This window comes from Gouania willdenowi, chromosome 19, assembly GCF_900634775.1.
Source record: "Gouania willdenowi chromosome 19, fGouWil2.1, whole genome shotgun sequence".
NCBI lineage: Eukaryota > Metazoa > Chordata > Actinopteri > Blenniiformes > Gobiesocidae > Gouania > Gouania willdenowi.
Genome location: NC_041062.1, coordinates 26,490,595 through 26,513,663, shown reverse-complemented (window position 1 = coordinate 26,513,663; position 23,069 = coordinate 26,490,595). Strand labels below are relative to the sequence as shown.

At 39.3% G+C, this 23,069-nt stretch overlaps 1 protein-coding gene across 1 annotated transcript in view; it reads left to right on the top strand.

Annotated features, from left to right (window-relative positions):
* The window catches only part of dnah9 (dynein, axonemal, heavy chain 9), a 294,000-nt gene that overhangs the window by 108,593 nt on the left and 162,338 nt on the right, over nt 1-23,069 (top strand). The window contains 6 exon segments of the mRNA XM_028475526.1: nt 614-788; nt 1,397-1,570; nt 6,792-6,999; nt 11,139-11,304; nt 13,078-13,180; nt 16,201-16,440. Of these exon segments, the coding sequence (XP_028331327.1) occupies nt 614-788; nt 1,397-1,570; nt 6,792-6,999; nt 11,139-11,304; nt 13,078-13,180; nt 16,201-16,440 (1,066 nt within the window).

Below are 23,069 nucleotides of genomic sequence, written 5' to 3'. Positions count from 1 at the left end.
ATATAACAAAACATTATAAAACATGATAAAACATTATAAAACATTATAAAACATGATAAAACATGATAAAACATTATAAAACATGATAAAACATTATAAAACATTATAAAACATGATAAAACATTATAAAACATGATAAAACATTATAAAACATGATAAAACATTACTAGTCCAGCAGCCAAACTATGATTTTTGTCTCCACCTTGTTTTATGGGTTCTAGTTTATTTCTCTGTATACTGTATTATTCATGGGTGGGACCCTATAACTAGTCCCAGATACTGTAAGTGTGGAGTTCTCACCCTTGAGCTTTTTTAAACAATGGCAGAAATCCAATATGGCCGCCGTTGTTGTGGTCATATTTCCATAACTAATGACCAGAGGGACCTGACTTTGGTGTTGGGTCAACATTAAAGGATTAATTGGTGACACAAGATGCCATAAAAATCAACTGGAACACCCTCAAAATTAGAACATTGGCAGCCATTTTGAATTCATGTCAGTAGAACACACTGTAAACGTTAGATAAGTTGCATTTTGTGCACTGTATAGTCAGTGGTATACAATATCATTAAATATAACAAAAATAACTCTGACTGGTATTATTGTGTGTAGGTTTAAGAGGATCCTCCCCATCCCAGAGCAGAGTGTGGTCCAGATGTTGTGCTACCTACTGGAGTGTCTGCTGACCCCAGAGACCACCCCCCCAGACTGTGCCAAAGACCTTTATGAGCTCTACTTTGTCTTTGCTGCTGTGTGGGCCTTTGGGGGGGCCATGTTCCAGGACCAGGTACTGCTCAGGGCTCAGGGTGGGTGGGTGGGTAGGGTGGTGGGGGGGTTTCTAAGTACTTCCTGTCTATGCTCAGAAACATAAAATCATTTTGTCCTCTACAGTGAGTTATGAGTATTCCACGTTCTATTCCCCATCGTTTTTATTTTTATGTCTCTGTTGATCAAAAGTCATTTCAATGTTACATTCAGTCAAAAAGTGTGTTTTTTTTGCTCCTGGTGAGATGTTCATCTAAAAAGTGAAGTGGACCTCATCATCACAGTCTGGATGATGATAGGTGGAGAGCAGCAGTGAGGTGTTGCTAAGCAATGGTTCAGTGGAGTACAGTAAGAACGTTACGCCTCTGGTACTATGGTTCTAGGATGCTCCACTTTATTTTCCATCACACATGTATTTAAATACTAAGTGATTTTATTGACTGGAGAGTTGGTGGAGACACAGGTAGTGGAGGAGCTGCTCTGCTGTCACCATCTATCTGTTCCTACTCTGGGATTCACAGCTGGGGGGAGGGGGGGGGGTGTCCATAGCTCACAGTGTGAGGGAGAAAAAGCAAAAAGAGGAAGTGGTTTAGGAGGATTGATCCCCCCCCCCCCCCTGTGTGTCTGCAGCTGATCGACTACAGGGCCCAGTTCAGCAAGTGGTGGGTGAGTGAGTTCAAAACCATCAAGTTCCCCCCCCACGGCACCGTGTTCGACTACTACATCGACCCCCACTCCAAGAAGTTTGAACCCTGGTCCAAAATGGTCCCCAAGTTTGAGATGGATACGGACACCCCCCTGCAGGTACAATCCATCAATCACTGTATTACTATCTGCACCCTTTAGACTGGGGGTTCTCAACCTTGGGGTCGCAAGACACTGGGAGGGGGTCGCCACATGCCTTTAAGAAACCAAGATTATTCTTTTAACAATTTGAGCCAATTTTTGCTTATTTTTACCCTTTTTCTGCAACTACACCAAACTCACCATATTTGAATCTGTTTTCATCACTTTTTCATATTTTTAATCCTATTTTACTTCTCAATTTTAATCTCTTTTCACCAGATTTCATGATTATTTTTGCCAATTTAACCACATTCACCATTTGTCATGTCCATTATTTACCAATTTAAACTAATATTATTGACACTTTGAACCATTTTTACCACTTTTTCTGTCTGTTTTTATCCACTGATTTTAAACTTTTAACCAATTTATGTCGTTTTTAAAATCACATTTCACCACATTTTCCACCATTTTTGGTCACTTTGAACCATTTTATTAGTGATTAAAACCAGGATTTCCATCTGTAAGATGACTATAATAATAATAAACATCCTGGATAACAGTGGATATTATTCAGATGAATAAATAAATGTGGTTATCACAGATTCATAGAACAATAGACCATCATTTTACTGACTTTATGGATGGACCCCAAAAATCTCTCCTTTATTCCCCCTTATAGATGGTCCTGTCTCCACATGACTGTTCTTCAATGTTCATGTCTGTGTTCAACCACCTTCAGCTACAGTGGGGGTCCCTGCTCTATGGGACCTTTATTTTGGAGGGTCCACGCTCTCTGGGACCTTTATTTTGGAGGGTCCCCGCTCTCTGGGACCTTTATTTTTGGAGGGTCCCTGCTCTCTGGGACCTTTATTTTGGAGGTTCCCCGCTCTCTGGGACCTTTATTTTGGAGGGTCCCCGCTCTCTGGGACCTTTATTTTGGATGTTCCCCGCTCTCTGGGACCTTTATTTTGGAGGGTCCCCGCTCTCTGGGACCTTTATTTTGGAGGTTCCCCGCTCTCTGGGACCTTTATTTTGGAGGGTCCCCGCTCTCTGGGACCTTTATTTTGGAGGTTCCCCGTTCTCTGGGACCTTTATTTTGGAGGGTCCCCGCTCTCTGGGACCTTTATTTTGGAGGGTCCCCGCTCTCTGGGACCTTTATTTTGGAGGGTCCCCGCTCTCTGGGACCTTTATTTTGGAGGTACCCCGCTTTCTGGGACCTTTATTTTTGGAGGGTCCCCGCTCTCTGGGACCTTTATTTTTGGAGGGTCCCCACTCTCTGGGACCTTTATTTTTGGAGGGTCCCCACTCTCTGGGACCTTTATTTTTGGAGGGTCCCCGCTCTCTGGGACCTTTATTTTGGAGGGTCCCCACTATCTGGGACCTTTATTTTGGAGGGTCCCCACTCTCTGGGACCTTTATTTTTGGAGGGTCCCCGCTCTCTGGGACCTTTATTTTTGGAGGGTCCCCGCTCTCTGGGACCTTTATTTTGGAGGGTCCCCACTCTCTGGGACCTTTATTTTTGGAGGGTCCCCGCTCTCTGGGACCTTTATTTTGGAGGGTCCCCGCTCTCTGGGACCTTTATTTTGGAGGGTCCCCGCTCTCTGGGACCTTTATTTTGGGGGGTGAAAAGGTTGGGACCCACTGATCTAGAGCATCCAATGTGGGCCGCAGAGAAAACATGAATGATTGTGTCAGTTACATTTAGTTCTAACGTACATACAGTATGTCAGTCCCTTTATCAACACAAACCCAATGAAATGCCACATTTTTTGCAGGAAATTAAATGATTTTTAAAATTGATTTTATTTTTTAAAGCATTTATGTTAATTTATGCAATTGCAATGCATTAATTGTATTGAGGTTAGTAACATTCAAAGCCATAAATGCAACAGTATTAATAATTTTCCTTTGAGTTCATTATTATTTATCATAAATATCTCTCAGTAGAAATATGTGGTCAAACAAGTCCAGAAGTTTAAACAGATCAAACCTATGTTATATTAACCTGTGTCTCAACATGTGCATAAACGTGTTCAGCTGCTGCTGCCAGGTTATTATTATTATTATTATTATTGTTATTATTATTATTATTATTGTTATTTTTATTGTTATTGTTATTGTTATTTTTTCAAATTCTAGTATATATTATATATTTAAATGTATTTATTTCAAGTCAAGGTGATTTCAAACCCCTGGTTTTTCTTTCTGTTTTTTGCCCCCCCAGGGTACACAAATAACCCCTGGCCTTGGGAATTACTAAAAACATTTTCTATTTTTTCTGCTCAAACTTCAACAATGACATCATGGGTCTCGTCCCCTAGTTTGGGAACCACAGGTTTAAGATGTGATGAACTGAGACACATTGGATTAAAGTTAGTGTTGATTGTTTTAACAGAAAAATGGTTTAAAAATGATTCAGTTTAAAAAGCAGAATGTTTAATATTTGATCCTCAGTGTGTTGTTGGGGGTTTAGTGATTAGCAGTAGACCCTGAACCAGCCTTTGGTTACCACTCAGGGACTGAACACTGCTCTACACACACACACACACACACACACACACACTTTTCCTTTGTTATTCCTCCTGCAGCTCTGAGTTGGCAGATACCCGCCCACCTCTCTAGTCTCTGCACTTTCTTTTTCTTCTTCAAAGGACTTTAATCCTCTGGTGTTCACCAAACAATGGTTGGGTGGCAGATGTTGGACTGGAGGATCTCTTTCAGAAACCCTCAAACCATTTGTTCCTCTGGACAAATAAAGTCAATTACAATTACTGTCTCAATTACTAAAGTTCAATTACAAATAATCCCAATTACTGAATTAATAAATATCATCAGGTCCTGAAACACCGGCCGCGTGTTGTTTTAACATCAGTAGAGAGACAAAAGCATCTTTTTCTAACTAAATGGACCAATAATATCATATGAACACAAACCTAAATGTTTCATAAAACAATGATGAATCAGCATCGTTAAAGCACAGACAATCGCCCGTTACGGAACATCCGTCTCAAACTCTGAGTGACAGCTCTAAACCACACCTATTACTAGATTACATTCAGAATCAATATAAATGATGATTTGATAGTTGAAAAACTTTCCCGTCTTTCACTGTCTGTAGAGCCGAGGCATAAGCTCCTCCCTCCCGCTACAGCAGAGGGCTGTACTACACTTCCTCAATTTATCTGGGCAAAATGAAAGCGAATGACTGTTTGAATAAGCCTACATTCTGTAACTCTGTGAGTTGATCATTTAAACTGTAAAATCAGAGCTGTTTATGATAAATGCTGTAAACGTACGTCTGGAGAAGAAGTGATCAGCCCTGTCAATGCAGCATCCCTCTGAGTGCTGTTCCTCGCTCAGTTTTTACATCAGTTTTGTGTGTACAATGACATTCCAGTGATTTCAACTCAGTAAAAGACACAGCTGTCCAAATATAATAAGTTTGTGTAAAGAAAATTCAGCCATTTTCTTCTAAACACATTTAATAGGTCATAAATGTTTTCCTTAAAACATGAAATAAACAAACAAATCATTCAACCATTTATAATGTAATTATAGAGCTAGGATTCACAAATTTCTGTTCAGGATTTAATGGGCGTGTCAGAAATCATAGCTGCATTATGTAACGGAGCCATCATTAGCATAAACCCCACCCTGCTGCTGAAGTACACCAAACTTTCGTGGCCTCTAGTGGGCGCAATTTGGCCAAAAACAAACCACATATTTGAACTCGGGGAAATAAAACGCGTTCGCTGGCGCTGCATTTTCCATGAAATGAACACTTTTTTTCCACCACAATTTAGTTTTTTGCCTCTATCGGGCACAGTTCTCACTCTACCCAGGACAGATGCTCATATTAAAGATTAAAAAGATTAAATCAGGGCTTTCGCCTTTAATTGGCCATGTAATCTTATTACATTAATGGAATTTGTCCTCTATATTTAACCCATCCCTGAGGAGCAGTGGGCAGACATTTTGCGGCGCCTGGGGAGCAGTTCGGGGTTAAGGGACTTGCTCAACATCCCACAGTGATGGCCCAGGTGAGGCTTGAACCGGCAACCCTCCGATTACAAGCCCAGCGTCCTTATTCAGACTCGGGCGAAGCAGAACTTTTGTTTGTCCTGATCTGAGCATTTTTGGACTTCTCCATAGTTTTTTGGTCTTTCACACTGCTCTCTCTCTCCCATAGGGTTAGGGTTAATACACAAAGCCCTTCCCGTGCGTGGGCGTGGTTCTCACACTGACACGCCCCCAGCGTCTCAGAGCAGGGAGAAGTGCTTTTTTTTCCCATGATTTTGAGACCTAATTTTATATACTTAGTGTTTTTTTTCATCTTTCAAATTATGACCCAGTGGTCAATGACATTTTTTTCTGCTTTACACAGACTTTAAAAATGTTGTCAAAACTAAAAGCAAATGAGGTACTGATCCAATCAAATGTGCCGGTCAAAATCTGGGCGGAGCCGGATTTTGCTTCGGCAGGATCCGACACAAATTAAGCTCTGCCCTTTATAAACGTAACCTTCCTCTTGTGTTAGCTTTCTGTTAGCATCTCTAATGCTAACAGATCAGTTTGACCCATGCCTTAAATCAGCTGTAAAATACACTAATAAATATTATTTATCATCTAAATAATTTATCATCTATTGATCACCTTGTCAGGCTTCATAATCAGTGATAATATATTGGTATTAATATTTATGGTGTGGATGTCTGAGCACTATACACATAGATTTATATATATTTTTAAATGGTAAAATGATCCTGAAGTGAAGTGACTGGTAAACTAGATATGAATCATATTTTAATCATTATGAACTACGCGTGTGTTATACATAGAACTGTAACATGCTCCACCAGGTTTGTGTTTAATTATACTTTTATAGAATTTCTATGACAATTACAATTACAAAGTCAACTATCTGAACTCAATTACAATTCAATTACAATTACAACAGCAATAGATTTTTTCAATCACAATTACAATTATAATAATAATATTTTGTATTTAATCCATTAACAGTCTTAATTATGTATGTTTTCTTTCTTCTTTATTTGTTCAGTGTTTATTCTTTTCATTTGTAATATTTCTTGAATGTCTGACATTAGTAACTTCCCCCTGGGTAAATAAAGTACTTCTGATTCTGATGATTACATCATCATAACTGTAATTAATATCAATTACGTGATTACAGTTAGAATTGACCCAACCCTCCTCCTTTGCCCACCATGTCTAGGCCTGTCTGGTCCACACCACTGAGACCATCAGGGTCCGGTACTTCATGGACCGACTGTTGGACCAGCGTCGCCCCGTCATGCTGGTTGGAAACGCTGGTACTGGGAAGTCTGTGATGGTCGGAGACAAACTGGGATCACTGGACCCTGAGAAATACACCATCAAGAATGTCCCGTTTAACTACTACACCACGTCTGCTATGCTGCAAGGTACGAACTAGACCTGGACCTAGGGATGGGTGATATGGACCAAAACTCTCATCTCTATTTCTTCTCAAAATGGCAATATACGATTTCAATCTCCATAATTTTAATTCAATAAAGTTGTAAAAGAAATACCATTGATGCAAAATGCCACACAGGCCCATTTATTAACAAACAGCAGCACAATACGTCACACTTTCTCTTTTTTTCCTATAAGGGACAGCACGTCAGAGTGAGTTCTATAGTGTGGCCTGTTTAGTGGTACATCTGGATGAGGACACACTCAGAAAGCTATCAAACAAGTAGTGAAAGCAGCGACTTCTAAAACCTGTATTTTGATACAAAATAAGGTATAAAAACTGTGTATATCAATATAGTGTGGGTGCGTGTCAATACTATGTGCCCAAAAGCACAAAAAATAAACAAAGACAAAATGCACAGAGTGACTTAAAAATACACTATAGACCACAAAGACTGGACTAGGACATAGACTGAGACCTGGACTAGGTAGGACCTGGACTAGAACCTGGACTGGATAAAACATGGACTAGGTAGGACCTGAACTGGATAGGACATGTACTAGGTAGGACCTGGACCAGCACCTGAACTAGGACCTGGACTGGTTAGAACCTAGATTTGGCAAGACCTGGACTAGGACCTGGACTGGGTAGGACATGGATTAGGTAGAACATGGACTAGGTAGGACCTGGACCAGCACCTGAACTAGGACCTGGACAAAGACATGGACTAGGTAGGACTTGGACTAGGACATGGACTGGGTAGAACATGGACTAGGTAGGGCATGGACTAGGTAGGGCATGACTAGGACATGGACTAGAACATGGACTACAGTAGGGCCAGTGACGTGCCGTGACCACTAGGGCTGGGTAGGCACGTTGCAAATGGAGACCACCAATGACAATTTCATATGTTTCTTCTGTCAAGTGTTAATTCAATTCAAATCAATTTTATTTGTATAAAGCAATTTCCAACAAAGTCATCTCAATGCGCTTATCAAAATATAAAATTCATAATAAGAAAGAAAAAACCCAATAAGATCCACATGAACAAGTGTTTAGACATCTAACAAAATCAACATCATAAACACCATTAAAGAAACATAAACAATGATTTAATATAATATATAATATTATATAATGTTCTGACTTTACCTTTGTTGAAGCTCTGGTATCTCAGGTGTTGGTCTCCATCTTTTAAAAGCTGTCGTTTTTCCTCAAAGTAAAGTTTCTCTATCATCTCTAGCGCTGTCATCCTGACTGTAGCGTTATCCCGCCCACTAGCTAGAGAACGTAGCAGCAGCGGTCACATGGCATTAATTCACTAATGCACTGTGAACGTACGTATAGCATTTAGCATAGCGCGGTTACGTCCAACCTTTTTACGTAAATGGTTTTCATCTTGGGGAATTGACTGAGCATGTGCAAACATATAAAAACACGCAATGGGAACGGAGGCGGAGGAGCAATGAGCCTTTGGGAGGGGGCGTGACTGTGCAGCTGTTCCAGGAAATAGCACTGTTTAGTAATTTGGGCTATAAAACGCACAAAATGCGGACACTTTCAAACTTATAGGTACTGTAGGCTATTGGAAATGGAAAAATAAATAATTTATAATTATATTATAATTAAAACAAATAATAAAAATATCAATTCACCCTTGGGTAGGCACTGCCCACCTTGCCTACCCTGACGGCACGTCACTGCTAGGACATGGACTAGGACCTGACACCTTCTACTGGTTTCAGTGTTAGAATAAAGTTACTAATCTAACATTGATCAAAGAAACAGTCAGAGGTTTTGCTTTAATCGATCTATCTATCTATCTATCTATCTATCTATCTATCTATCTATCTATCTATAGTAATATCTATCTATCTATCTATCCATCTATCTATCTATCTATCTATCTATAGTAATATCTATCTATCTATCTATCTATAGTAATATCTATCTATCTATCTATCTATCTATCTATCTATCTATCTATCTATAGTAATATCTATCTATCTCTCTATCTATCTATCTATCTATAGTATCTATCTATCTATCTATCTATCTATCTATCTATCTATCTATCTATCTATCTATCTATCTATCATCTATCTATACATCTATCTATACATCTATCTATCTATCTATCTATCTATCTATCTATCTATCTATAGTAATATCTATCTCTCTATCTATCTCTCTATCTATCTATCTATCTATCTATCTATCTATAGTAATATCTATATCTATCTATCTATCTATCTATAGTAATATCTATCTATCTATATCTATCTATCTATCTATCTATAGTAATATCTATCTATCTATATCTATCTATCTATCTATAGTAATATCTATCTATCTCTCTATCTATCTATCTATCTATAGTATCTATCTATCTATCTATCTATCTATCTATCTATCTATCTATCTATCTATCTATCTATCATCTATCTATACATCTATCTATACATCTATCTATCTATCTATCTATCTATCTATCTATCTATCTATCTATAGTAATATCTATCTATCTCTCTATCTATCTCTCTATCTATCTATCTATCTATCTATCTATCTATAGTAATATCTATATCTATCTATCTATCTATCTATAGTAATATCTATCTATCTATATCTATCTATCTATCTATCTATAGTAATATCTATCTATCTATATCTATCTATCTATCTATAGTAATATCTATCTATCTATAGTAATATCAATCTATTGTTTATGAACAGATGTTAAACAGAATGAATCAACATCAATAATAAGTCAAACAGTTCTAACAGCTGATCTGTAGTAAACACATAGACTAACTATTGCCTAGAATGTAGTTTATCTCAGTTATTGATCCAGTAATTATCTATCTTTATCTAGTCCCTCCTCCCTTTGTTATGTTACATTAGATATTTATGATCGTTAGAGTCTAAACATTAGCTGTTTCACATCAACAGATAAAAACATACACATTTTATTTGATCAGGAAGTTTATCCACCATTAGTCTTTAATGATAAGATATTACAGTAATTAAAGATGACATTTACTGTGGATTTAAAGCAATATAAATGATGTTCCTGAGGTTATATCTGATTGTCTCATCTCTTACATAAAGCGTATTTTGTTTGTTACATTTGGTTGAAATCAGATGTTTTGAAACTTTTTGTGTCCTGATATATTTGGTATATGAATAATTAATATTAGAGCTATATGATATAAGGATATATAATTATATACTGTATGTTATGGTACGTTCACACCAAATGCGTTTCAAACGTCAAAATCATGCCTCAGTTGGACGCTTGTGCTCATTGAATACAGACGCTTGTCACCAGTGTCGAAGATGTTCGGGACGCGTGCCCAGCGCGGTTAGGGGAGGGGCTTCTCTGTTGCCGGTGGTGTTCATACAATGGATGATATTATGATCAGTTATGTTCATAATTCACCCAGTGACTGTGAAGTGGTGGAACATTGTGATGAGAAGGTGTTGTTTCTGGTTGGATGTATTTAGGTGTGTCTCAGCGTGTGCACTGTGATGTCAGAGGGTTATAGAGAAGTGTGGGTGAATGGAGAATAAAGTTTGGAGTTCCTTGATGAACACGCCCCCTCTGACTCCCGTTCATCAGCTCTACATTATCCAGAAAGTGGTTTGACTTCATTTGCGCCGTTTCTGGATTCACTAGCGCTGTGATTGGATGAGAGTCGCTTTCAGCGCTACTTCTGTTTATCCCGTGCCCAGTTTGACGACCTGCTGACCCTTATCTGCGCTCGCATCTCCTACCAGGACCACAACTACAGGTGCTCTATGTCAGCAGAAGAGCCTGTCCATCTGTCTCCGCCTCCAGTTAGCCCTTTTTTTATTTTATTTTTCTCATTATTCTGAATACGTCATAGTTGGGGAACGCTCCTGATTGGTCGACGCCCCGCAATATGCCCCAAAAGTTCAACAATCCCATCTCCATCCTCGGCCGCGGTGGAAGAGCCGCACGCACGCCGTCCACGATGTATTGTGAATGTAAACCTGCCGCTTTTGACGCGTTTGGTGTGAAGGCACCATTAATAATAATAATTCATATCAATAAGAGCAAATCCAGGCTGAAGTTAACTGGTTCTTTGTTGTTCTGCACAGCTGTGCTGGAGAAGCCACTGGAGAAGAAAGCAGGACGTAACTTTGGTCCTCCAGGAAACAGGAAGTTGATCTACTTCATAGACGACATGAATATGCCTGAGGTGGACACGTACGGAACAGTTCAACCACACACACTCATACGCCAACATATGGACTACAGCCACTGGTGAGAGCCCGTGTGGATTAAAGACCACTAATTCAATATAATATGAGTATATACAGCACTGTCTACTATATACTAAGTATGATTAGGATGATCAGCGTTCCCACTGAAGTATTTTTCCAAGTTTCCCAAGATGCATCTGGAACCTACAGCGTTAAAAACCTTGTTCACACTGAGGCTAAATATCTCTGTTGATTCTCCACTTTTATTTTGAAAGTTCTGAAAACATTTGAAGTGAGAAAGTGAACGAATAGAATATCAACATGTGCTGATTTGATCCATAAAACAATGCATCATGGGACGGTTGAGTATGACTAGTGTGTCAACCGTGTATACATCCTGATATTTCTCACATACTCAATCTGTCCATACAACTAATGTGACTCAGACTTAGTATGAGTAGTATACGTTAGGATGACATTTACAGTGAGGCAAAAAAGTATTTATTCAGCCACCAATTGTGTAAATTCTCCCACTTAAAAAGATGAGAGGTCTGTAATTTACATCATAGATAAACCTCAACTATGAGAGACATGAGAAAAACAAAATCACATTGTAGGATTTTTAATGAATTAATTTGCAAATTATGATGGAAAATACATATTTGGTCAATAATAAAAGTTAATCTCAATACTTTGTAATGTAGCCTTTGTTGACAATGACAGAGGTCAAATGTTTTCTGTTAGTCTTCATAAGGTTTTCACACACTGTTGCTGGTATGTTGGTCCATTCCTCCATGTAGATCTCCTCTACAGTAGTGCTCTGCACTGCTAGATGTTCTATATCAAACTTCAGACTGGTCTGGACATGTAGTGGTTTAATCAGGGGGACACGTCTGGTACTGCAGGATTTGAGTCCCTGGTGGCGTAGTGTGTTACTGATGGTAACCTTTGTTACTTTGGTCCCAGCTCTCTGCAGGTCATTCACTAGGTCCCCCCGTGTGGTTCTGGGATTTTTGCTCACTGTTCTTGTGATCATTTTGACCCCACGGGGTGAGATCTTGGAGCCCCAGATGGAGGGAGATTATCAGTGTCTTGTATGTCTTCCATTTTCTAATAATTGTTCCCACAGTTGATTTCTTCACACCAAGCTGTTTACCTATTGTAGACTCACTCTACCCAGCCTGGTGCAGGTCTACAGTTTAGTTTCTGGTGTCCTTTGACAGCTCTTTGGTCTTGGCCATAGTGGAGTTTGGAGTGTGACTGTTTGAGGTTGTGGACAGGTGTGTTTTATACTGATAACCAGTTCAAACAGGTTCCATTAATACAGGTAACGAGTGGAGGAGGAGCCTCTTAAAGAAGAAGTTACAGGTCTGTGAGAGACACAAATCTGGCTTGTTTGTAGATGACCAACTACTTATTTTACTGAGGGATTTACCAATTAATTCATTAAAAATCCTACAATATACGATTTTCTAGATTTTTTTTCTCATTTTCTCTCATTTTTTCTCATTTTGCAACAGTTCCATGTTGTAAGATATAAAATAATAATAATGCTGATAAAGCAGCAGATTGAGGCTGTCAATAAAAAGGTTACCTAAATAACCTGCAACTCTCACACAGGTTTATTTTGTCCTGTTCATCCCACTACACACATTATACACACACACACACACACACATTACACATGCTCAGCCAATCACAGACATACAGCAGCATCTCAGGTATAAAACAGACAGCAGCTATAGGATGGAGGAGAGGAGTCCATCTTCTGCTCGTGTGTGTGTGTGTGTGTGTGTGTGTGTGTGCGTGTGCGTGTGTGTGTGTGCACTTCCAGGTACGACCGTAATAAGCTGATTTTGAAGGAGATCCTCAACGTTCAGTACGTGTCCTGCATGAATCCAACAGCTGGAAGCTTTACTATCAACCCTAGACTACAGGTACACACACACACACACTATGGGGGGTGGATCCATTCTAAACTCATACACACCAGTCTAACACACGTGTACGTGTCTAACTTTCACTAAACTTACCTAATGTCAGTAGTTAGATGTAGTGACAGGTGTGAGTGAAGCTATAGTGATCATGTGACCTTCACTATGTAGCACCATCTATGTGACATGTAAACAGTGAGAAAAAAATATTAGGTGCTTAGCATGTACATGCGTGCAGGTATGTAAGCTTGTGTGAGTGTTATGGGGGTGGACTCAGCACTCACATCATAGCCGACCAATCAGATCAAACGTAATGTATCACATCATAGTGACCAATCAGATTAAACGTCATGTATCACATCATAGCCGACAATCAGATTAAACGTAATGTATTACATCATAGTGACTAAAGATGTAACGATTCACTCAACTCCCGATACGATTCGATTCCTGATTTACTTTACAAAATGGGACTGTATATAAATGACTGAAAAAATATTCCTTTATTTTTTTTGGAAAAATACTGTACTATTTTCCTTTTATTTTTCATTGTCAAAAGAATCCCTTGATAAACTATCCAAAACAATGCAATTTAACTAAAAATAAATCTTGAATGAAATAAATAAAGGAATAATACAAATGAAGAAGAAGTCTAATAATTTAAATTCTGGTTCTATAGTAAACAATGGAAAACTGCATAATAGTTATTTTTCTTTTTAAAAGTGCAACTGAAAATGTATTTTGTGCCTTAACAATTGGACTTAAAAAAAAAAACACTCATTGCATTGTATTTGCGTCAGATATTTGTTTGAACCAGCAGAGGGCGCTGGTAACCCAGTCGGTCGGCATGCAGATATCTTGCAGTGAAGAAGAGATGCTATGCTAGCAGACAGAGCTAATAAAAACGTGACTTTTACAGATATTCACGTAATATTACAGATATTCTTTCAGTGCTAAAGGGGTAAGGAATCATTTATTAACATGTTTAAGAGTAGAAGGCGGCCAGAAAAAATGTAGTAGCAGATTCCGCCCGCCGCCAACACTTCTGGATAGCGCCCTCTGCTGTTTAAAAAAGTACTGCGATTTAATTTTCAAAGCATCGATGTGAACAGTGATACCTATGAATTATTTTAACTGCCTTATGATTAATCGTTACATCCCTAATAGTGACCAATCAGATTAAACGTAATGTATCACATCATAGCCGACCAATCAGATTAAACATAATGTATGGAACCAAAAACATCATTAAATGTTTTTTTTATTTTAATCTATAATTGAATGTATTGGTGTTATTATGTTTTATTTAAAAAGCTTTTTTTATTTATATTATTCAGATGCATTCTGTCTTCTTTATTGAAATAATATGTTGTGGTTTCATTTATTCAAACAACTTTTTTCAGGAAATTTACTTTGATCCGATTGCCAACTGTCAGTCTTCCTCAGAGGAATCTGCTGTTTGTTTTGATGTGTTTTTACACCTTCCTTTTTAAACCAAGCAGCTTCTTTTGTTCCTTTCTGTTACATTCTAAAAGTGATAAAAATTGTGTTTTTTTTCTGCTGATTGGATTTTTATCAAACATTAGGGAAACGTGAATTCTGCCAAAGCCTCCAACGTTTTAATTTAGCATTTATAAAAGTGAAGTTGTTAGCCTGAGGCTAGTGGAGCATTGATTGTTTTTCATTAACAGGAAAACAGAGCCAACATGGGAGGAAGTGGAGGAAAATGTCACAGCACTTGTTCACTTAGATTAGTTGTTTACATTGGTGAGGGTCGGACATTTACAACCATATTATCTTCCACTCTAGAGCTGATGGTTTTATCATCATCATAGGACAGACCTGGGCAAATGGTGGTCTGGGGACCACCTGTTAATGTCAACCCCTGTTCTTAGACCCTCCTTTGGCAAAGAAACACTCATAAAACCCAGTGAGAAAATTAATTACATGTCATGTACATCCACGGTGTGCGTTAGGTTATAAACACGTGGTGGACATATCAGCGTTCATAATGACGTGTTGGTGGAGAAATGTGCATGTTTCACTGTTCGCTTTGAGCACAACAATAACTTCCTGAAACCATTTGAGTCTACTTCGAACTTCCATTGTCACAACTCTCTCTTTAGATGGCTAAGATGCCCCTCCCCTTCTCATGTCCCGTCAAAATAAAATAAAAACAAACATTTTGAAACAATCACCAAAAAAGTCCAAAATATAGGACGCACACCCCGGGGCCATGTGCAACTGCGTCAGGGAGGTATGCACTCTACACACACACACACACGCACAGACAGACACGCACACGCACACACACGCACACACACGCACACACACACACACACAGACCGTCCTTGTATTCATAGATACATTTCTCTAAGTAAATAAATAAGTGAGTGGTTGTCTGTCCAGCTCTTGTAACAATGTATTTAATATGTGCTTTTAGGGTTAGTTTTTTATCAATTATTACTCTGCTGAACTCTCAATGTTAAACCCTTCATTCATGACATTTATTTATGTATTTATATTCCTATTTCCAAATAAATTTACGTTTGTTTTTTATCTAAATTTAGAAACGATTTAACCATATTTGCATTTGTCTGTCTAAGTTACTGTCAGAACAAAATATATTTGTATTGTCTGCAAATAAAACCATCTTTAAAAGTTGATACATTGCATAAATCATTAATGTACAAAATGAAAAACTGTAGACCCAATACTGACCCCTGTGGGACACCACATGGTATATGAAGACATGAAGAACGACCATCATTTAACTTCACAAACTGATGCCTGTTTGTCAAATAGGTTTCCACCCACTTGGAGACCACTCCCCTGATTACATACCGTTCTAATTTATTTAATAAAATGTTATGATTAATAGATAATCACAGCAAACAGATAATAACAGCTAACTGATGCTAGCAGCTAGCAGAGGATCACAGCTAACTGATGCTAACAGCTAACTGATGCTAACAGCTAACTGATGCTAACAGATATAGCTAATACCTCTGTTTTCTCTCTAGCGTCATTTCTCAGTGTTTGCTCTGTCGTTTCCTGGGGCCGAGGCGTTGAGCACCATCTACACCTCCATCCTGTCTCAGCACCTCAGTGGAGAAGGCTTTAGCCCCGCCCTGCAGAGGAGTGGCCCCACCCTCATCCAGCTGGCCCTGAGTCTTCATCAGCGTATCTCCACCACCTTCCTCCCCACCGCCCTCAAGTTCCACTACGTGTTCAACCTGCGAGACCTCTCCAACATATTCCAGGTAACACACATAGCGTTAACGTCCACAGCGTTAACGTCCACAGCGTTAATGTCCACAGCGTCCACAGCGTTAACGTCCACAGCGTTACCGTGCACAGCGTTAACGTGCACAGCGTTAACGTGCACAGCGTTAACGTGCACAGCGTTAACGTCCACAATGCTGACGTGCACAGCGTTAACGTGCACAGCGTTAACGTCCACAGCGTTACCGTGCACAGCGTTAACGTGCACAGCGTTAACGTGCACAGCGTTAACGTCCACAATGCTGACGTGCACAGCGTTAAAGCCTGGTTCAGCATCAGGACCTACGCCTTGGGCATGTCATCAACGTGACGCAGAGGTCGGCCCTCTGTGGCTGTGTGTGGTTGTTACAAATAAGCATTAAAAAGCCCTTGTTTTTTTTCTGGTCACTCAAAAAAAATATGTTTTTTGTTTTTTAAGCATCTTAAAATGTCATCTTATTTCTGGATTATTACTGACCTAATTTAAGGTTCTGCGTAAAATCCCCCGCCGTAGACGCGTGTAGGCGTAGACCCCCTCCCCCGTAACCTTACATGCACCTTCCAAAAATCCTGACTACTGGTCAAGTCGACGCCTTGCTGTGTGTAGTCAGCTAGTGCTGTGATTGGTCAGCTCCAAACCTCAGCCTCGATCACTGCCTTTTCCAGTCACACCGCCATGTTTCACCTTTAGCGTAGCGATACGAGAGTTGTTTCTACAGTGGATTGAGTCACAGAGAGAACAGAGACGGACGTGTGTGTGTGTGTGTGTGTGTGTGTGTGTGTGTGTGTGTGTGTGTGTGTGTGTGTGTGTGTGTGTGTGTGTGTGTGTGTGTGTGTGTGTGTGTGTGTGTGTGTGTGTGTGTGTGTGTGTGTGTGTGTGTGTGTGTTTCATTAACAGTAAACATAGACTAACTGCTGTGGAGGCTGATAGATATGACGTTATGTTTAAAGTGATGTCCCACTCCAACTCTCCACTTCCTGGGGTCCATGGACCAGGTTCCCTCACTACTCTCTCTCTGCTCTATGGGGGTCTGAGTCCTCTCACCCCCCGTGTGACTGTTGACCAGAGCAGTTGACAGTCTGCTCAATATACTTTTATACTTTGTTTACGAGTTTCCTATGTTTATATTGAATAATAAAGTGCACATTTTGAAACCGTTGTTTTAATGTTTGTGTCCAACTATACACGTAGTTAAGTACAGTAGGTCAGTAATAATTCAGAAATAAATTACATTTTAAGATGCTTAAAAAACATAAAACTTATTTTTCTGTGACCAAAAGATAAACAAGAGCTTTTTAATGCAGAAAGGGTCAACCTCTGCGTCACGTTGACGACATGCCCGCTTAAACCAGGCTTAACACACATAGCGCTAACGTGCACAATGCTAACGTGCACAGCCTTAACATGCACTCAAAGTGTGTGTGTGTGTGTGTGTGTGTGTGTGTGTGTGTGTGTGTGTGTGTGTGTGTGTGTGTGTGTGTGTGTGTGTGTGTGTGTGTGTGTGTGTGTGTGTGTGTGTGTGTGTGTGTGTGTGTGTGTGTGTTAAAAGTTGTGATTGTTCTGAACCAGACTCATCAGTAATTCATCTTCTAAATGAATATTGATTTAAGAGCAGACTCTAAAAGTGTAACAACGCTGAATAGATTTGCTCTCTCATGGCTGTTAGTGATGATTTAATGTATTTAAATGAATATAATATCACAAGAGAAGCTTAGGGGGAATATTTCTGTCAGAATTCTCCACGGTTTCATGAGGCCAGGCCACGCTTTAACACTTAACACTGCACTGTATAATTAATGCTTTAAGCTGCTCAGCTATAGGAACTTCACTTTCTATAAATCCATCCAGGACTTTACCCTGAGCATAGAGGTGTGAGATTACACATTCAGCACTTTACAGCTGATCATCTTTTTAATTAGGAGTACCCTGACATTACTGCTAACACAAGCAGCGATCATCACATTATTCCAACTATAGCTAAGTTTATCTGATAGCTGGACTACAGCTCAGTGCTTAAAAAACTTTACCTCAATGCTTTTATTCTCTGCTTTAAAGCTGCTCAGGACAATTATTTTTATTTTATCAGATAAAGATAAAGTTTAGGATTCATAGATCAATAAATTGAAGATACTTTGTTCAGAAAAACGATGTAAAAGATTGAAATTGCTGCTCAAAAGTTTGATTTAAGTTTGGGGTCAGGAGACACTAGAAGTTGGTCACCAGACAATTTAAGCCTATTTTTACCATTTTTTTGCAACTCCACTAAACTCACCATATTTCAACCTATTTCCATCATTTTTTCTTGCCATATTTTTTCTCCTTTTAATGTATTTTTGCTACATTTCTCCCATTTCTGACACTTCTACATCACATTTCCCCCCCTTTCAAGACATGTTCAGCAGTTATTAACCCTTTCCTCCACTTTTACACCTAATGTCACATGTTGAACCATTATTGTCACTTTTAACCTCTTTTTACCATATTTTATATTTCACCATTTGTCATGCCCATTATTTTCAACCCTTTTTACCACTTTTTCTGTCTGTTTTTATCCACTCTAATTTACAAATTTTAAACAATTTTTGTGGTTTTTAAAATCCCATTTCACCTCATTTTCCACCATTTTTATTCACTTTGAACTAATTTTATTAGTGATTAAAACCATGATTTCCATCTATAAGATGACTATAATAATAATAATAAACGTTCCTGGATAACAGTGGATATTATTCAGATGAATAAATAAATGTGGTTATCACAGATTCATAGAACAATGGACCATCATTTTACTGACTTTATGGATGGACCCCAAAATCTCTCCCCTTTATTCCCCCTTATAGATGGTCCTGTCTCCACATGACTGTTCTTCAATGTTCATGTCTGTGTTCAACCACCTTCAGCTACAGTGGGGGTCCCTGCTCTCTGGGACCTTTATTTTGGAGGGTCCCTGCTCTCTGGGACCTTTATTTTGGAGGGTCCCTGCTCTCTGGGACCTTTATTTTGGAGGGTCCCTGCTCTCTGGGACCTTTATTTTGGAGGGTCCACGCTCTCTGGGACCTTTATTTTGGAGGGTCCCTGCTCTCTGGGACCTTTATTTTGGAGGGTCCCTGCTCTCTGGGACCTTTATTTTGGAGGGTCCCCGCTCTCTGGGACCTTTATTTTGGAGGGTCCCCGCTCTCTGGGACCTTTATTTTGGAGGGTCCCCGCTCTCTGGGACCTTTATTTTGGAGGGTCCCCGCTCTCTGGGACCTTTATTTTGGAGGGTCCCCGCTCTCTGGGACCTTTATTTTGGAGGGTCCCCGCTCTCTGGGACCTTTATTTTGGAGGGTCCCCGCTCTCTGGGACCTTTATTTTGGAGGGTCCCTGCTCTCTGGGACCTTTATTTTGGAGGGTCCCCGCTCTCTGGGACCTTTATTTTGGAGGGTCCCCGCTCTATGTGTTTTTACTTTAATATTTCTGTGATTTCTTGTGTTTCTTGGCTGGAGAAGGAGAACATCACCGTAAATTCTAAATAACTGATGTTGATCTTTTAGATTATGCTAAAATATATTTTTGCTGTTTTGGGCCAATTATTCCTGTTAATTCCCATGAAATGTAATAAAAATCATATTAGTATTGTTTATAAACAGTTCAGTCCCACTGTGTTAGAACGTGTTAGAATGGTGCGTTTTCTATCCAAGTATAATTGTATCTTTGCAGAGATGAAGAGGTTGAATAATGTATTTAAACAGACGTTAGAGCAGTGACCAACAGTGTTTAAAGGTTTGTGTTGTTCACTGTGCACACGTGCGTGGGTGTGTGTGTGCGTTAACTCTAATGGGTGTACACAGCACAGGTTGACTGACCCATTACCACAGAAAGAAAACAGCAAAGAACAGTAAAGAAAGAAAGACAAAAGGCTCCAGATGAGCAGCTCTACTTCCTGTTTCTGTTCCACTGTCAGATTTAAACGTCTGTCAGCAGAAATAATTGGAGGTGTTTTTGTGCTGCTGTTTTTCTGTGAGACGTGAAGACGTAGCTAAAGGATGATGTCTCATTATCATCACTTCTAATGACATAGAACGCTTGTAAAGGTGCTTAATGTGACAAAAACAACAAACAGTCTTTGAGGAAAGTTTTTCATCCACAGCTTTGAGCCGTGGGAACAAATTAAAAGTGTTTCCCAAACTTTTAGCTACATGTGACATCACACAGGCTTCATCTGGTTCCTCTGGGCTCACTGATCAATGTGTTCATCATGATCAATCATGTGATCACTGATCAATAATGATACAGAACACAGAATGTCTCCTTCACTGCAGGAACAACTTTAGCTCTAATCAGAGACGACACACAGTTTAGTTGCTACTCTATTAGCATCTCTATTAGCATCGTACCATTATAGCAATACTATGGGCATGCAAAAATAAACAGCAACATTTAGCAACAAATTACATTTAAAAAATATTTTGTTAAAAAAAAAATAAGTAAATTGAATAAATACAAAAAACTTACTTTTGACCAGATTTACAGCAATACATGTGAAATTAGTGACTTTTTTTCTTCGTTAAAATATGACAGTGTTGAATCTAAATGTTAAATCTAAACATTAAATCTAAATGTTAAAAGTCAATGTCACGGGTGAAACTAAATATTTAGCTAATACCGTAATTAGCTTTTAGATGGTTTCTTTTGGTGAATTTGCATATTGGCTAAATATTTAGTTTAGTTTTACCTATGACATTTAGATTTAGATTAAGATTTAACATTCATATATAGATTTAATATAACATATACTGAGGATTAAAGCAAACCTAATTCATTTATTTAAAAACCTTTAATCTACTTGTTTGTTAAACATTCTTCTAGAATAACTCTCCACTCTGTGATCTCTCTCCCCTGTGGTTCTAAATGAGACGTGTCCAGGCCCAGCTCCACTAATAGGGAGAGATCCACGTCTACAGGCCTGTCTGCCCCACGTCAGCGTAAATGAGCTCCAGAACCCTGGAGGGGGGGTGGGGGGGTGGGGGGTGGGGGGGAGACGAGAGAAACAATATGTGTGTGTGATGTGTGTGTGATGTGTGTTAGCGGCTCAGAGCAGCTGTCAGCTTCACACACTCAGATACACGCTGACAACACAACTCTTCTAATCCCAACAAAGCAGTGAAGGAGGAGCGGGAGCTAAAGGAGGTAAAGGCTCCAAAGTCAGCGCCATGCACACAAAACTTTGCTCAGATGTTACAGTCTCAGCCAATCACTGAACAGCTACAAAACCAGACGTATATTCTTCTTCTACACACACATTACTGAGCCTTTAATAAATAACGCAACCTTCCTCTTGTGTTAGCTTTCTGTTAGCATCTCTAATGCAATATCATTAATTAGTTTCTCATCTATTAGTTACCTTGTTAGGCTTCATAATCAATGACTATATTGGTATTAATATTTATGGTGTGAGCCTTTTTTATATCACTATACTCATAAATTTATATATATATTATTTAGATGATAAAATGATAAAACGGTTCCTCAGTTTTGAGTTTAATTCTTTTTGAATTTCCATGGCAATTATAATTTCAATTACATCATAATTGTAATCCTGCACCATTACACAGTGGGTTTAGCAGCCAATCGTCACATGGCTCAGATCAGATCACATTGAGCTGCTTTACCCCAGGAGATGAATCTGTGATTACAACACGTCGTAGTTGGGCTGCAAACACAACATCTGCTGGCTCTGCCTCCTGGGGGGTTCTGCTGAGCACAGAGGGGAACAAACATCCCACATGGTCCCAGTGGGAACACTTCCTCCTCCAGGGAGCTGAGACTCATCAATCATTCACTAAGCTCATCATCTGCCAGTTGTCACTGAGTTTGCTTTGGGGGTGGGGGGGGTTCTACTGACGATGGTCGACACACAGCCCAAGATGTAAACATTCTGTCATTTTCTTCTCCCTCTCCTTTAGTTTAACCCCCCCCCCCCCTAAAATAATAAATAAATATATACAACAATGTTAACGAGAATATTTGCATTTCCTGAACAAAATGCAAGTGAGGATGCAAAAACTGCATTAACATTGGCCTAGCGTTAGCTTAGCATTAGCATTAACTAGCAGTAGCCTAGCATTAGCACTAACTATATTTAGCCTAGTCTTAGCTAGCATTAATCTGAGCTAGATTTAGTCTAGCACAGGGGTCTTCAATCCTGGTCCTCAAGAGCCACTATCCAGCATGTTCTAGATGTTTCCCTCTTCCAACACAACTGATTCAAACGATGAACTCATCATCAAGCTCTGCAGAAACCTGATAACCATCCTGGTCATTTCATCAGGTGTGTTGGAAGATGGAAACATCTAAAACATGCTGGATAGAGGCCCTTGAGGACCAGGGTTGGGGACCCCTGGTCTAGCATTAGCATAAGCTAGCATTTGCCTAGCATTAGTTATATTTAGCCTTGTCTTTGCTAGCATTAACCTTAGTTAGGTTTAGCCTAGTATTAGCATAAGCTAGCATTGGCATTATCATAGCTTTAATATTTACTAGATTTAGCATTAGCTATATCTAGCCTAGTCTTAGCTAGCTTTAACCTTAGCTAGATTTAGCCTAGCATTAGCTATAGGGATGGGAATCACTGAGAACCGGTTCCCA